The sequence below is a fragment of the Phoca vitulina genome, unplaced genomic scaffold (assembly GCF_004348235.1).
Source record: "Phoca vitulina isolate PV1807 unplaced genomic scaffold, GSC_HSeal_1.0 scaffold30, whole genome shotgun sequence".
Taxonomy (NCBI): Eukaryota; Metazoa; Chordata; class Mammalia; order Carnivora; family Phocidae; genus Phoca; species Phoca vitulina.
In genome coordinates, this window is record NW_022589733.1 from 19,078,048 (window position 1) to 19,094,931 (window position 16,884).

The 16,884-nt window shown below is 48.5% G+C and overlaps 1 protein-coding gene across 1 annotated transcript in view; it reads left to right on the forward strand.

The window, feature by feature from the left end:
- The window catches only part of CDH3 (cadherin 3), a 45,871-nt gene extending 42,734 nt beyond the window's left edge, over positions 1 to 3,137 (forward strand). Inside the window, exon 16 of the mRNA XM_032424051.1 lies at positions 1,986 to 3,137. Coding sequence (XP_032279942.1) covers positions 1,986 to 2,195 — 210 coding nt within the window. The 3' untranslated portion in view covers positions 2,196 to 3,137. The remainder of the gene's footprint in view (positions 1 to 1,985) is intronic.
- Positions 3,138 to 16,884: the final 13,747 nt, after the last annotated feature.

The following is a 16,884-nucleotide window of genomic DNA, read 5'->3' on the forward strand; positions in this document are numbered from 1 at the left end:
AATCTCCTGGGGAACTTCAAAAACTACTGATGTCTCTGACTCCTTACAGAGATTGTGATGTAATTGATCTGGATGTGGCCTGGGCTTCAGAATTTCTTAAAAATTCCCAAGTAGGGGTGCCTGGGTGGCTCAGTCAGTTGAGTGGCTGCCTTTGGCTCGGGTCATGATCTCGGGGTCCTGGGATCGAGCTCCATATTGGGCTCCCTGCTCTGCGGGGAGCCTGCTTCTCCCTCTGCCCCTCCCCCACGTGTGTGTGTGTATGCGCGCGTGCTCGCTCTCTCAAATAAATAAATAAGAACTTTAAAAAAAAAAAAAAACCCAAGTAATTTAAGTCTAAGAACCACTTGCTTGGCATGTAGCCTTTACTAGGTAATGATAGTTATTATTGATAATAGCTGAGTATCTCCAGTGTTTTTAACTGTGGTCACATGTTTGATTTATCTGAGGGACTTTGAAAAACAGCAAAGCCTGGAATGCAGGGATTCATTTGTTTTTTAGGCTCTGATTTTTTTTAAAGCTCCCCAAGCTTAAAATTAAATATACAGCCAGGGTTGTGAGAACCACTGAACTAGTTACATGGTAGATAGATGATAGGCGCCTATCACAGCCTGGTACCTCATTAGCAGTAAACAGAGGTTTTTCTTTTTTCTTTTTTTTTTCCTTAAGTAAGCTCTACACCCAACATGGGCCTTGAACACAGACCCTGAGATCATGAGTCTCATGCTCTACCAACTGAGCCAGCCAGGTGCTCCATTAGTGGAGGTCCTAAATACGAGGAAGGAAGGCTAGGAGGGAGGGAGAAAAGATAGATTGATGCGTCTTAGAGAGTGTGAGGAAGCAGCAATGGGCAGAGGGCTTGGTGGGCAGTCAAAATACCTTACCCTGGCTTGAACCTTTCTGCTTACCTTTCTTGCCTTCTGGAAGTAGCCTGGTGGTTGGACTCTGTTCTTTAGCATGAGCGTATTTGCTGTGCAAAAACAAAAGCATCTGGGGAAAGTTGCTCAGAGCAGATGGTTTGAGAAAATGCCTTGGAGTTAAATACCTGGAACTTTTCCCTCTAGTTAGATGAAGACCATTTCTAGAATGTCTCTGGACAGACATTTAGATAGTTTGCAAATACGATCTCATTCAATCCCCACATCAACTGTGGGGAGGGAATCCTCTTGTTATCCTCATTTTACAAATGAGGACATAATGTTCAACTATGTGCCAGGTACTATTCTAATAAGCACTTTACATATATTTACATGTATTAATTTATTCCTCTAAAACGATATGAAGTCTCCCATTTTAGAGACAAGACAAAAACAGCACGTAGAGGTTAAGGGGTTTGTCCGAGGTCACAAAACTAGGGTGTGAAGTCAGAGTTCTGACCACTAGCCTGTCGCACCAAGCAGTTGCTGTATGCTGGGCTCGGTGCTCAGTATTTATGTGCATTATTTCATTTCGCCTTTCAAAACCTTAATGGAGGGGCGCCTGGGAGGCTTAGTTGTTGGGCGCCTGCCTTCGGCTCAGATCGTGATCCCAGGGTCCTGGGATCGAGCCCCACATCAGGCTCCCTGCTCCGCGGGAAGCCTGCTTCTCCCTCTCCCACTCCCCCTGCTTGTGTTCCCTCTCTCGCTGTGTCTCTCTCCGTCGAATAAAAAAAAAAAAAAAAAACCTTAATGGAGGGGTGCCTGGGTGGCTCAGTCCATTGGGCGTCTGCCTTCGGCTTGGGTCGTGGTCTCGGGGTTCTGGGATCGAGCCCTGCATCAGGCTCTCCACTTAGCGGGGCGTCTGCTTCTCCTTCTCACTCTCCCTCTGTGCTCTCTCTCTCAAATAAATAAATAAAATCTTTAAAAACACAAACACACCTTAAATGGAGGGAAGAGATGTCCTCACAGACAAGGAGACGCAGGCTCAGCAGAGGGATCTCAACGTGCCCGAGCTCTCGCAGCTGCTGGGGTCTGCCCGCTGCTCCTAACCACCCGCTCTTGTCGCCCCAGAACCTGAAGGCAGCTAACACGGACCCCACGGCCCCGCCCTACGACTCCCTGTTGGTGTTTGACTACGAGGGCCGCGGCTCTGATGCTGCCTCCCTGAGCTCCCTCACCTCCTCAGCCTCTGACCAGGACCAAGACTATGACTATCTGAACGAGTGGGGCAGCCGCTTCAAGAAGCTGGCCGACATGTATGGCGGCGGCCAGGACGACTAGGCCACCTGCCAGCAGTCCCAGGGACTAAAGGTTGGGCCGCAGGGGCATCTCCAAGGAGCCTGAGTCCTCCCCTCAGCGAAGGACTTGGGAGCTTGTCAAGAAGTGGTCTTAGCAACTTGGAGGAGAGAGGCCCTCAAGTCTGACATTAAGGGTTGGTTTCTAAGCCTTCCAGAATGGAGGGACATGGGCAATTTGATTTCACCTCTGGAAACCTCTCAGACTAGGCCAGGGTTGCCTCCGAGGCCAAATTTCTGGGAGTCTATTACCTGCCATAAATGCCCAGACCGACTCTGACCACCCCCCACTACCCCACGCCTCCCGGTGATGATGTTCTCTCTGGAATGGACCCTGCGCCTTAGATGAGGCCTCTTACTGCACCCTGGACTTTTTTTTTTTTAAATACTGTCTTCAGAAAGTTAGAGGCGGGTCCTCAGCGTTGCTCCAGAAGCCCAAGCCTGAGCTGCTCGGCTCATGTGCCCTCGTGCACTTCTCTCTCCTCTCCAGACATCAAGGCCTCCTATTGGAATGAATTGCTGCGTTTTTATACTGAGCGCGACTATGTTGTCCTTTATTTTTTATTTTCCCTACTGAGTACTGTAGGTAAAGGGTGATGACAATCGTGTAAATGTACTACAACTTTTTTATTAAAGGAATTTTTCCCAGAGGTGCCTGGGGAGTGAATTTCTTTTTATTATAGTTTTATTGCCCTGTGAGTCACATACCACACCATACACCCACTTCAGTGTCCAATTCAGTGGTTTTTAGAATTGTCAGAGTTGTGTACGGAGAGTGAGCACTTTTAACTCTGCTGGCCTTACCCAGCTTCCTCCCGAAGGGAGAGGAAGCTCAGGATGTGTATACATGTCCAGGTGGGCCTGATGAGGGTAAATCTATCCTCTCTACAATTTTTTTTTTTTAAGTAATCTACACCCAACATGACGCTCGAACTCACAACCCTGAGATCAAGAGTCACATGCTCTTCTGACTGAGCCAGCCAGGCGCCCCTCTCTCTACAAATTCTGAGCTGCTCTCCGTGTGGGAGAACCATTAATCCCCTTACCCCTGGGCTGAGCCCCACCAGAGCTACAGGCAACATCTTTTCTGGAACAGTGGCTGCTCTCGGGTAATGCAGTATGGGAAGAGTTCCTCTTCCGTGTGGTGGGCTCTGTAGCAAAAGGCAGGGAGGGGTCCGATTCTGCTACTTGCTAGCAAGTCACATTTAACCTCGACTTGCCTTACATTTTTCATGTATCAAATGGGGAGTTTTTATGGAGATTAAATGACTTCATATCTGGCACACTGTGAGTGTTATTTGTGTTCACTGGTAACAGCTACCATTTATTTAATACTTTTTAGGGCCAAATAACTTTAATTATTTCCTTTAAACAAATCCTCACAATTGCCCTCTGAGGGGATTTTCCTCCTTTAAAGAATGGCTTCATTGTATTTTTTTTTTAAATGACACCTGATCATCATCAGAATCAAGCCAGACAGAAAATTAGAGAACTTACCAGGATGTACGTGAAATTGGAACATTCCTAACAATACGGGGATGCAGGAATGGGGATGAAGAGACAGCGGGGAAAGAACAATTCCACATGGGCCTTTGTTAAAGCGAAGTTTAACTTATGTTCAATGAACCAAGAGAAAAGAATGTGAAGTGAAGCCAAAAGGGATTGCTGAACTTGAAATAAAAGTTTTCGTCCCCCAACAGTGACTAATTCTTTAAAGCAATGGCACTCAAAATGCAGTTCCTGGACGGGCAGCAGCAGCATGAGCGGCTGAATCAGACGCTGCAGGTGGGCCCCTGAAATGTGACTTAACAGGACTTCCAGGCAATTCTGATGCACAGTCAAGTTTGGGACCCAGGCTCTGAAGGAGGAGACGGAGGGTGTCCTGAAGCCTCAGGCCCTAGATGGGAAATCAGAGGGGAACTCAGTTGGGTGAGAAACCTTCCCACTGCTCCCTGGTTCACAGCACCTTAGCCTGCAGGTCAAGGCCACCTCCTGCCTTTCTGTCCAGCCGCAGCCTCTGGCTCTGCTGGCCTCCATCTCCCTCCACCACGGCCCTGCTGCTCGTGCCGATAAGGTGAGAGGATTAGGTGTCTCGGCCAGCAAACACCTGCTGCCCCTTATCTTAAACTCCTCTCTGAAATGCCCGAATAAAGCCTGAAACCCTATCTACAGTTGAGACTAATAATAAAACCAAACAGCCACTGTGCAGGCTGGCCTTCCTCCCCTGGGATTTTTGGAGGGTGTTGAGGAAGAGTGGCCTTTTCTACCCAAGCCTGAGCTCTGTGGATGGATCTAGATTCCCCTGGCAATGGAACTAGTCACCACCCTCTGAGTGATTTGGGAAAAAACCAAACCTGGGCTCTGTGATGGGTATGGATGTTACATCCCTCTCTCACTCTGGCCCTGCTTCTCCTCTGCAAAATGGGATTTTAGCACTCTGGTCTTTAGGGCTGACATAAAAAGTCAAAATATGGTAAGTTACCAATGCTAATCACTCAAGAGTTTAGCACCCATAATTAATCAATCTCGCTGGCCATACCAGTGGGGACGGCCTGGATGTTTGACATTACATACCCGGAATGTTGATCCTTCATATTTTGTGGTGCAACAATTTGGTATGCATCCTTCCAACCTCTCCCTCCCACGTTTCACATGCATTTTGCATTATAGCTTTCATAACGGGGCCTAGGAGGCTGCCTTACTGTCTGCAACATAATCCAGTTGGGATGGGTTAGCATTTATTTAATCTCACCACCAACCATGGACATTAATGATTCCAGTCTTTTCCCTTAACAATGTTGAAATTCCCTGGAGCATCCAGCTCTGCAAATGCTTCAAAGCCAGTCCTCCAATGGCTAGGGATGGGGGAGAAGAGTCCCTGTGGCCCTGTTTGGGATCAAGGCTGCCCACTTCCAAGTGGTGGGGTCAGTCCAGGATGACAGCTTGCTGCTGAAAAGACCCCCTCAGGCTCATTCTGTTAAGTGATTCCCCCCAAGACGTAAAGCTAAAGTCACAGATCCCTAGTCCAATGAAAAAATGAAATTGTAGGGGCGCCTGGCTGACTCAGTCGGTGGAGCCTGAGACTCTTGATCTTAGGGTCTTGAGTTCAAGCCCCACATTCGGTGTAGAGATTACTTAAAAATAATTTTTTAAATGAACTTGTTGGAAGAAGGGGTCAGGTAGCTGAGAGACCTGCCTTTTGGCCTCATCTTCCCAGTGATTCTCCTTAACCCCCAAATCCAGAGCACTTTGGAAATTGCCACTAATCCACCCCTGTCATTTTTCAGATGGGAAAAGATAAGAGTTTCCAAAAGCAGATCAACCAGCAGGGCTGAGATGGGCAGAGCCCAGGCCTCCCTTCTCGCATTTTCCCTTCCTGCCTACCTGAGCAGACGGTATGCAGATAGGCCCCATCTCCCCAGGGGAGCTTTGTCCAGGCCCTTGAGGGGGCCTGAGGGAAATGACTATCATTCTTGGAAGGTGGGCAAGTAGCTGAGGCCTCAGATTCATGGCCTCTTGTGCTAGGCATAGACTTTCCTTAACACCCCCAGCCCCACCCCCGCCCACACAGCAATGCTGCAAGAGGATCTGGGCAGGGAAATGCTGAGGGATGGCCAGTCAGGAGGGGGCCCTGAGGTCAGCTTGGCGGCTGGCCTGCCGTTGAGCGGGTGGGGACAGTCACTATGGAAAGCCCCCTTTTCAGCCCACACACCCTGGACAAACTCACGGGGGAACTCCAGTTCCAGTTCCAAACTCACTAGGGAACTCCACAAAGCCAACTCCTTTTTGGCTAAAGGTAGAGCTACTTTCCACTAAGGCATGGTTCAGGGCACAGGTTCAAATCCCAGCACTTCCAGTGTATGACGCCTTAGACAAATCTCTTAACCTCTGTGCCTCACTCTTCTCATCTGTAAAATGGAGGAGTAAATGAGTTGATATCTGTAAAGTGTTTACAAGGATGCCTAGCATACAAAGCTGCCTCAGTGTTCTCTCTCCTGTGGTGATTGCTGACACACTGACAGGGCCGGTTACTGCTCCTTTATCTCCTCTGAGTGGAAACTGCACGTCCCACCCCGAGGGACACATTTCCTGTCTGCACAAAGCCGCTTCAGGGGTCAGGGCGGCCGTGATTTCCCCGTAAGCCCTTCCCCATGCGCCCAGCAGAGGGCACTCTTCACCCGAACCTTGGGACGGCCGCGCGCCTTCCAGCCTGGAGACCCGGGGGCAAGGTCCACCGGAAGGGCGTCTGAGGGCGGAGCCGTCCCGCCAGCTGGCCCGCGCCTTGCGCGGGAGTCCGAGGTGTGTCATCAACTGCCGTGGACGTTCTGGTGGGAAGAGTGGTGGCGGTGGGCGGCAGTCAACATTGGGCGATGACTGGCCATGCCCTCCATGTGCCCAGAATCAGTTACCTACATTCTCCCACCAACATCCCCGGGAGTTTTCATGCTTCCCTTTGTAAAAGGAAATTGAGGATAGGGCGCCTGGGTGGCTCAGTCGTTAAGTGTCTGCCTTCGGCTCAGGTCATGATCCCAGGGTCCTGGGATCGAGCCCCACATTGGGCTCCCTGCTCAGCGGGAAGCTGGCTTCTCCCCCTCCCACTCCCCCTGCTTGTGTTCCCTCTCTCACTGTGTCTCTCTCTCTCTCAAATAAATAAATAAAATCTAAAAAAAAAAAAAAGGAAATTGAGGATAAAGAGAGTAAAGGCCATACACAGACAGGAAATGATAGAGACATTTTTGGGGTCCAGGTCTCCTTGATTCCCAAGTATGAGCTCTTTTTACTGTAAGAATAAAAACTCCAGGGACGCCTGGCTGGCTCAGTTGGTGGAGCCTGAGACTCTTGATCTTGGGTTGTGAGATCCATGCCAACCATGGTGTAGAGATTACTTAAAAATAAAGTCTTTAAAAAAGAAGAAGAAGAAGAATAGGGGCGCCTGGGTGGCTCAGTCAGTTAACGTCTGCCTTTGGCTCAGGTCATCATACCCGGGTCCTGGGATCGAGCCCCACATCGGTCTCTCTGCGCAGAGACTGCAGCTGTAATGGGATGTGGGAGCAGGCAGTCCGTGGGAGAGGGTCGTCATATAGGCATAGGGCCCCCTATGCAAGGCAGAGTTGCCGCCCCCACGCAGACCTTGAGACTCTGAGGCTCAGACACAGAAAAGCCACAGCACTTCCAACCACTTCTGGGGCCCCCAAGAATATGTGGGGGTGTCGCCCCAGTGCGTTTTTGTTCATTCATTTAACGACTATTTGCCGAGCATGTGTTCTGTGCCGGGCACTGGTCTAGGTGCTGGAGATAGAGAAATGCAGAAAATATTCAAAATCCCAGCCCTAATAGTGTGTAGGGCCCACATACCATATGAGTTGACTGAACCATTAAAGGTAGTCTATCTTCCTACTGGAACAAGCATGTCTTCACAGCAGTCTGGATCTTCAGACATCTGGAGTACTCGTCCAGAATGTGACTGCACAGGCAGAGTTAGCCCTCAGCCCAGGAGCAATGGTCGATCCACTTTTCTACACCCCCACCCCCACCAGGCTCTATCCCACACCATGAGGTTCCTGTGTGTACACCCCAGCCCACGCATCCAAGCTTTGTCCACTGATCCCCATAGACCGCCTTCCATCCGCTGGGCCTAGGAATATACACCTGGGCTATGTTGGCTGCCCTTTGGACAGCCCTGGGAAGGGCCTGGGACCATTTGGGCAGGGAATGGTCTAGAGGGCAGGGAGGTGGACCCAGGTTCTAGCAGTCCCAACTTGGCTTCCTGGAAGGACAGGAGGGCCAGAGCAGGGCCTTCTGAAGCACAGTGCAGAGGCCCTTCTAGGCCAGTCTAAGGTCGATCCTGCTAACATTCAATGGGAGAGCGACCATAAACAAGACAAATCAGTAAAATACATGGAACGGTGAAAGGTGAAGCTACAGAGGAAGATCAAGTTGGGAAGGGGGGCAGGAAGGACAGGCTGGGGGTGGGGCTCAGTTCTAGTAGTCAGGGAGGGCCTCACTGAGAAGGTGGCATTTGAGTAAAGACTGGAGGATACTAGAGAGCAAGTATGTTTGAATAAGAGGAACAAGTGCAAAGGCCCTGAGGCAGGAGTGTGCTTGGTGGGATTCAGCAGGGAGGCCAGTGTGGTTGGAGCAGAGAAAGAGCAAGAGTGCCCTGAGATGAAGTTAGACAGGTAAGGAGGGGGGCCTGGGGGGGCCCAGTCCTGGGCCTCCGCCTCCACTCCAGGGCTGGCGGCTGAGTCCAAGAAGTCCTGGGAAAAGGCCTGACTCAGCAACCTGGGTTCTATCCCGGAGCTGGCAAAACCTGATTCCCCCCTGCTCCATCCTCAGCCACTGAGGAGGCACCAGCCAGGACCTGTCCAGGCCTGCGGCAGCTGCAGAACTGACGGGCAGGAGCTGCAAGATTCTTCTCTCTCAGGAGGGGAGCCTGGTGGGAAAGGGTCCCCAGAGTCCGGTGGGGCAGAGTCCTGGTGAAGAGTGCAACCCCTAGGGGTGGCAGAATGGGTGTGACTCACCTGAGGGAGTGACCTCTCCAAGCCTCGGTTTCCTAAGACAGCCCCTCTCTCCAAGGGCTGGGAGGGAACACTTGGAAGGCACTCTGCGCTCGGCCCAGGGGTGCAGGCCTCGCTCCACTGCTTGTCCTTAGGCCTCCTCCAAGGTCGGCCCGGCCCGCGGCTGCCCCAGCATTCCTGTGCCCACTGCCCAGCTGGCCGCAGGGGTGTGGCAGGCCTGGCGAGGAGTCCGAGAGGGAATGGGTGCGTCAGGAATGCTGGGGCTGGCTTCCCTCCATTCCATCCCCGCTGCCTTCTGGTAAAGCTGGGCCAGTGGGTGTGTGTGTCACTCTGTGTCACCCTGGAGCCTGACAACAGAGGCGCTGTGGGGAAACAATGCTAAGTGATGCCAGGAATTGTTATCATTAGAGCTCCAATGAATTAGGCACCTACCAGCTACCAGGCGATATGCTAGATTCCTCTTCAAAGCAAAACCAGAGTTATAAAATGTCCACAGGACCCAACCCCTTTGTCTCTGGGACCTCACCCCCTGCTGCTCTTTGTCTTCAGCCTCCTGCTTCTTCGGCCTCCTGCTTCTTCGGAACTAGCCTAGGCCGGCTCCCACCTCAGGGCCTTTGCATTTGCTGTGCCCTCTGCCTGACATGCTGTTCCCCCCAGATATCTCAGGGCTCCCTCACCTCCTTCAGACGTCATCCAAATGTCAACCTGTCAGATATTCTATCCCTGGATTTACCCTCTTTAGAATTGGCAACCCTGCCCCTCCTACCCTGCCTTATTTTTCTATAGCTTTTATAATTTCCCACCTTACTGTACTATATATTTTATCTATTGTCCTATTTTGTTTTTCTCCTCCCCCCACCCTTTGAAGATTAGCTGCATGAGAAGAGGGATTTTTGTCCCTCTTCATCATCACTCCTACATCCTCAACCCACAGAATAGTCACTGGAACATAGTAGGTACTCGGGAAATATTTATTAAATAAAGGAGCTTTACAACTCTCCAGGGCAGGTTTTATACATTCCTTTTTGGAAATGAGGAAACTGAGGCCCAGGGAGGCAGGGCAAGTCACCTGTGGTCATGTGCAGAGGGTAGGCAGCAGAGCTGAGAGAATCCAGAAATAGCATGTGTGACATCTCATTTAACCCTGACAGCCTGGGACAGTAATGATCAGCCCATTTTACAGAGGAGCAAACTGAGTCTGGAGTGGGGCACAGATGGGAGAGGAAGTTGGTTCTGTCTGTTCTGACCAAGCCATTGTTTCCTGGAAGGTGGGCTGATATTAGGTGATACATGAGGCAGGTATTGAAGTATTAAATGATCTTAAATCACACAGAAAGAAAGATATTCCATATTCAATTTTCTTTCAGTTCTTCTGCTTGCATCAAGGAGAGTCCTTTTTGTGCTTAGCAAGTCTAAGGACTTAAGACTTACAGTTCTCTCTCTTAACCAGAGAAAGAAAGCCTAGAACAACATTGTTCTGTCATTTTATTTATATTTACTCTCTAGGTGTGGCAAATCATGCTCGTTTTTCATTTACACTATTGTAATGTTTTTCTTTCTTTTTTTTAATGTTTTTCATTTAAAATATATTTCCTAAAAATTTTTTAATTAAAAAAATTTTAAAAATAAATAATTTCCTTAAGTTTTAAATACTAAACCCATTTAAAGAAACAAAAGTAAAGATTAGTAAAGTTAGAACTCAGGGATGCCATAAACAGTGGAGGTGGTATTTCAAAGAATGAAGCTGTAAAATTGAAATCCATGCTCTACATTTTATATGTTCTTTTGAAGAGTATTCACTTTCTTTGGAGGTGGTGGCAATTTACATCCAGAAAGTAAAAGAAAAATTATTTCTAATCTGGGTGTTAAAAGTTGCCTGGGGCGCCTGGGTGGCTCATTCGTTAGGCGTCTGCCTTCGGCTCGGGTCATGGTCCCAGGGTCCTGGGATTGAGCCCCGCATCGGGCTCCCTGCTCAGCGGGAAGCCTGCTTCTCCCTCTCCCACTCCCCTTGCTTGTGTTCCCTCTCTCGCTGTGTCTCTCTCTGTCAAATAAATAAATAAAATCTAAAAAAAAAAAAAAGTTGCCTACAGTGCAAGGGAGAGTAGGAGGGAACTTTAGGGGTTGGAGAAATCCAGGAAGTCTTCCTGAAGGAGGAAGCCCTTTGAGTTGGCCTTAAAGGATTATAGGAGTTAGATAAGGGCTGAAAGAAAGAAGAGTCCCATTCTTTCACTTGCCATCAACCTGTTGTGCAGATAAGAAAACTGACACTCAGACAGTAGCTATAGCAAGAGATAGGGAGCCCAGTCTGACTCGGGTCTTGAGGGAACCCAATGAAGTAGAAAATAAACCAAGCCAAGCCAAGAGGGGTGGGACCAGGGTAGCAGGGTAGGGGGGGAACAACAAGGACCAGGGTGGCAATGGGGGTGGGGAAGAGATGGCAAAAGAAGAAGTTTTGGGCTTGAGGCAGTAAGGAGCCCCAGTGGGCTTTGGAAAAGGGGAGAAGCCCCCAAGAACAGCAGACTGCTCGGCAGAGTGCCTATGAGCATGAGCTCTGAAGCCCCACTGCCTGGGTTCAAGTTACTCTCTGCCATTCAGGACAAGTTATCAGTTTCTCTGTTCATTAAGAAGGGGATAATGAGAGTACAGTCCTCGAAGTTGCTACAACAATCAAATTAGTTAACGGATGTAACACACTTAGCACATAGCAAAAACTCAATAAATATTAATCCTTATAGTTTTTGTTATTAACTATAGGGTGGGCTAGAAAAAAAAGAAGAGGTTGGAGTCAAGGATGCTGATCAAAAGACTGCCACCTCTGTGCCTCAGTTTCCCATTTGAATCACCTGCTCTCCGGGGGGTTCTCCTTTCCAGCTCTATGAGGTGTGGGAGCCCACGGAGCACTGGAAAGAACAACCACTAAAACTTGGTTCCTGCCTCATCATTCAGCAAATATTTTTTGAACCTCTACTGAGTGCCAGGCCCCAGGGATATATGGAAAAACAAGACAACCCCACCCCATGCCTCCTTCATAAAGGTCTAGACTGCAGGAAAAGACCAGGAGGAAAAAGGCAATTACAATGCAGGCTGATCTTAGCCTGACCTGGTGTGGAGTCAGGGAGGGCTTCCCAGAAGAGGCAATACCCATGGGACGCCTGGGTGCCTCAGTCAGTTAAGTGTCTGCTTTGGCTCAGGTCGGGATCCCAGGGTTCTGGGATGGAGTGCCATGTAGGGCTCCTTGCTCAGCGGGGAGCGTGATTCTCCCTCTGCCTGCCGATACCCCTGCTTGTGCATTCTCTCTTTCTCTCCCCCCCCCCCCCGCCCCGCCGACAAATAAATAAATAAAATCTTAAAAAAAAAAAAAAGCAACACCCAAGCTGATACTTGAGGGTTGTAGTTTGTCAGGGGCTGAAGAAGGAGATCAGGAGGAAGAGCATGTGCTCAACAGGGGGAGGGGGCGTGACCAAATTGTTGCTCTAGAATGATCCCTCTAGCATGTGTCCTAGATATACTTGCATATATGCAAAATTCCAGATGGACAAGGCCACTTACCCTTGTTGTTGTTCCATTGTCTGTAAGAGCAAGAGATTGGTAACAACCCTTCGCAAGCCTTCATCTATCCGCGGGGGGCCTGCTTAAATAAACTCTACCACATTCATGGCATGGTAAAGCTATGATATTCTGCAACTGAAAGCAAAGGAGGAAGCTCCTTATGCACTGATGTGGAAAGATTTTTAAGGTATCTTGCCAAATGAAAAAGCAAGTTGGAGGACAATGTGTAAAGTGTGCTACTTTTTGTGTAAAAAAAAAAAAAAAGGAAAATGAGACTGTATGAATTTTTTTTTATTTAAACATGCAGAGAGAAACTCAAGGATAGACTAGAATAGCCATCCAGTAGAATTTTCTGTGATGATAGAAATGTTCTATATTTGTGCTGACCAACAGTGTAGCCACTTGGCACTTATAATGTGACTAGTGTGACTGAGGAACTGAATTTTCTTTCATTTAACTTAATTATGAAATTTAAATCTAAATAGCCACATGTGGAGGGACGCCTGGCTGGCTCAGTTGGAAAAGCATGCAACTCTTGATCTTGGGGTCATGAATTCCAGACTCACGTTGGGGGAAGAGACTACTTATAAGTGAATGAATGATTACCTATAAATGAATGAATGAATGAATGAACTTTAAAAAGCCACATGTGGAAAGGGGAATTTACCAGCTCAGAAGACAATGCTGTCACCCAAGCAGGGGTGATGATGGGTGGGACAAGGGTGTAGACCGAAGTGGGTAGATTCAGGAATATTTGGGGGGATTGGATGGCTGATCAGATGTGGGTTGATCAGTGAGTGCAAGGATGGAGTTAGAAGGGCACCTGGCTGGTTCATTCTGTAGAGCATGTGACTCTCGATCTTGGGGTTGTCAGTTCAAGCCCAACATTGGGGGAAGATTTTATTTAAAAATAATAATAATAATAAATAAGTAAATAAGAACTTACAGACTAGATGTTCAAGTTTCTGGCCTAAGCAACTGGTAATGGTGCCATTTTCTGAAATGAAGAAAATAAAAAGAGGACAGGTTGGAGAAGAGCAATGATGACTTTGGTTTTGGACGTGCTTGTATTTTGAACATTTTGAGGTGCCTGTGGGACATGTGAATGAATGCCGATGCTCAGGTGCAGTGAAGTCGTAGGGAATCAGGCTGTGGGAGAGGTCTGGGCTGCACACAGGCCCGAGGACTCGGGAAGGGACAGGCATCCGTGTTAGCTTCCCACATCATCCTGCTTCCCACTAGAGATGGAAGAAGGAAGTTGCCACTGGTTGGAGAGGAAGAATAAAGGAGAAGTGGTGGCCCCTTCAAGCGTTTTACTTCATAGTTCCCATCTCTGTGGACTGGTTTTCTGGGGAGAGAAGTAAAAGCAGAGGGGTGAGGCCTGAGTACAGGGCATGGAGGAGAAGCTTCAGGGACCCAGCTGTGTCATTTCATGAGTTTCCAGACAGTTGGGAGGCAGGGGGAGTAAGAGGAACAAGATACCCTGTCTAGCCCTGGTGGTTCCTTGTGGGCCCGGCAGTGAGAAAACGTGGGGACGGGAAAGTAAGATGTCAGTGGCCCAACCCCAGTGGTGAAAATCTAAGAGAGCACCTCCATCCTGCATCACTCCACAAATCAATGAGTCTGTGAAAGTTTCAACAAGAGCAGCTGAAAAGCTCAATTACAAGTAGCCAATGAGAACTTCAAAAGGAAATGATAATAAGTACAGCTATGAGAGTAATAATAATAATCCCCTTGTCTCAAGAGCTTAAGAAAACTTGGAAAAACCAGGTAATCTGCAGTGTACTTTCTTTTTCCTTTTATCCCACTCCAAGCAGGTGGCCAGAGCAATCTAATCTCTTTAAGATACAGATCTGGGATGCCTGGGTGGTTCAGTCGTAAGCGTCTGCCTTTGGCTCAGGTCATGATCTCAGGGTCCTGGGATCGAGCCCCGCATCAGACTCCCTGCCCAGTGGGGAGTCTGCTTCTCCCTCTCCCTCTGTGGTTCCCCCTGCTTGTGCTCTCTTGCTTGCTCGCTTGTGCTCTCTCTCAAATAAATAAAATCTTTAAAGACACAGATCCAATAACATTCATTGTACTATAGGATAAGGATATTATGACCTCCATTTGACAGGTAAGAGAATGGGGAGGGGTGCTGAGCTGGCTCAGTCAGTGAAGTATGCGACTCTTGATCTTGGAGTTGTGAGTTCAAGCCCACGTTGGGGGCAGAGATTACTTAAAAATAAAATCTTTTAAAAAATAAATAAGAAAAAAAAATGGGGATAAGAAAGGTAGGAAAACAGCAGAGATTTGAACTCAGGATTTCCTAATCCCAAGGTCCTTATGCAGTCCACTTCTGGGCCCAATGCATCATCCTCCCTTCCCTGGCATTTCTCTCCCGCTCTGCTGTTGGCTCCTGGCCAGTGTCCGCCGCCCTCCCCTCCTCATACTTCACCCTTCCGTTCTATGCTCCTTCCCTCTCTATGTCTCAATGGAAATGAAGTCAAGATTGTTTCTGGTGGAATGCACTTTATGATCCTTGAGAAATATTTTAAATGTGGATCTCGTGTATTTCCATTAAGGAAAAAACAATAAAATCAAGTCATTTCATTCTTAGGTGTCACTCTCTTTTTATTTCCCCTAGTAATTCAGTTGACCCTCAATTAAAGAGGAAAAGTTCCCCTAATCCTAATCAACAAGTATATCAGGTTGCTCTTGCTCCTGCTGGCTGGGGTCAGGAGCAAGTTTATTTCTCCAGGGGTATTAGACATCTTGACTCATGAGCCACCAGAGAATAACTTCAGGTTTTTAATTTCAAGTGTTTCAAATGGCTGCTTACAGACACCCTGCCCGTCCTCTCGTGCCCACCAGATTTCTTGCTTAGACAATTACAGTGGCTTTTGAGTTTTGCTGCCTCCCAAGAACTACCCCTCCCCCCATCTGTGCCAGAGTGACCTTTCCAGAACATAGATCTCATCATGTCCCTTCTTTGCTTAAGCACTTCTGTTCCGTTCCCATGACCTACTAGATGAAGTCCAAGTAGGCTGTCATGTGAAGCCCTCCAAAAACCCTGGCCTAAATTGACCTTCCAGCTGTAATTCCTGCCCACCCATAACCTCTCCCCAGGTACAGGCCCCATAGGCCACACGGGACAATTCACTCTTCCGGAACATAGGCTCTGCTGTTGCCTCTCCTTTGCTTGCGCTGTTCCCCTACCTGGGTGTCTTTCCTTCCCATCCCACCCTTCCCTGAATCTGATAAACCCTTCCAAGCATTTCCTCTACAAAGCCTTCCATATTATCCGGGGAGAGTCAGAATTAGCTGCTCCCTTGACTTTTTGTTCCTTACTCTAAGTAGAGCTCAGGAGAGTCTAACTCTAATGCATATTTGTGTCCATCTCCCTCTTTAGGTCTTAAGCTCACTCAGAACCTCTGCCTTAACATCCCCAGCCCACACTCCTTTTTTTTTTTTTTTTAATTTTTATGTTTGGTGGGTGCTTGGGTGGCTCAGTCGGTGAAGTGGCTGCCTTTGTTTTTTTGTTTTTTGTTTTTTTTAAAGATTTTATTTATTTATTTGACAGAGAGAGATATAGCGAGAGAGGGAACACAAGCAGGGGGAGTGGGAGAGGGAGAAGCAGGCTTCCTGCAGAGCAGGAAGCCCGATGCGGGGCTCGATCCCAGGACCTGGGATCACGACCTGAGCTGAAGGCAGACGCTTAATGCCTGAGCCACCCAGGCGCCCCGAAGTGGCTGCCTTTGACTCAGGTCATGATCTCAGGGTCCTGGGATCGAGCCCCCCCCCCCATCAGCTCCCTGCCCTCAGTGGGGAGCCTGTTTCTCCCTTCCCCTGCTTGTAAGCTCTCTCTCTCTGTCAAATAAATAAATTTTTTGTTTTTTTTTTTAAAGATTTTATTTATTTATTTGACAGAGAGAGACACAGCGAGAGAGGGAACACAAGCAGGGGGGGTGTGGGAGAGGGAGAAGCAGGCTTCCCTCGGAGCAAGGAGCCCGATGTGGGGCTCTATCCCAGGACCCTGGGATCATGACCTGAGCTGAAGGCAGACGCTTAACGACTGAGCCACCCAGGCGCCCCTAAATATTTTTTTAGAAAGATTTTACATAACAGTAAGTAAGTAAATAAATAAATAGATTTTTTTTTTCCTAAGTAACCTCTACACCCAACATGGGGCTCAAATTTACAACGCTGACATCAAGAGTCACATGCTCCACTGACTGAGCCAGCCAGGCACCCCTCCAGCCCACACTGGTACCGAAGCACTACACACAGGACCTCCGGGACCCAGGCAGGTGCTGAGAAACGCTGAATTGAAATCCAAGACTGAACACCTCTGATTCCCATCTTCACATTTCCAGTAAAGGAAGTGAATACCTGGTCTCTCAACTCTCGATACCATTCTGCCCCTCCTTTAGCTTATAGGTGACTTGGTTCCTGCCATAATGTCACTTCTTCCAGGAAGTCTTCAGGTTTGAAGTCTCCCTCCTATGAGAGTTTCCTTAGCATCTACATTAATGCACTCATCATTCTGAATTATAAATGCCTCTTTACCTGTCCATCTCCTCCGCTCATCTGAGGACCCCGCCCCTCCCCAGGGTAGTGACTGTGGGTCTG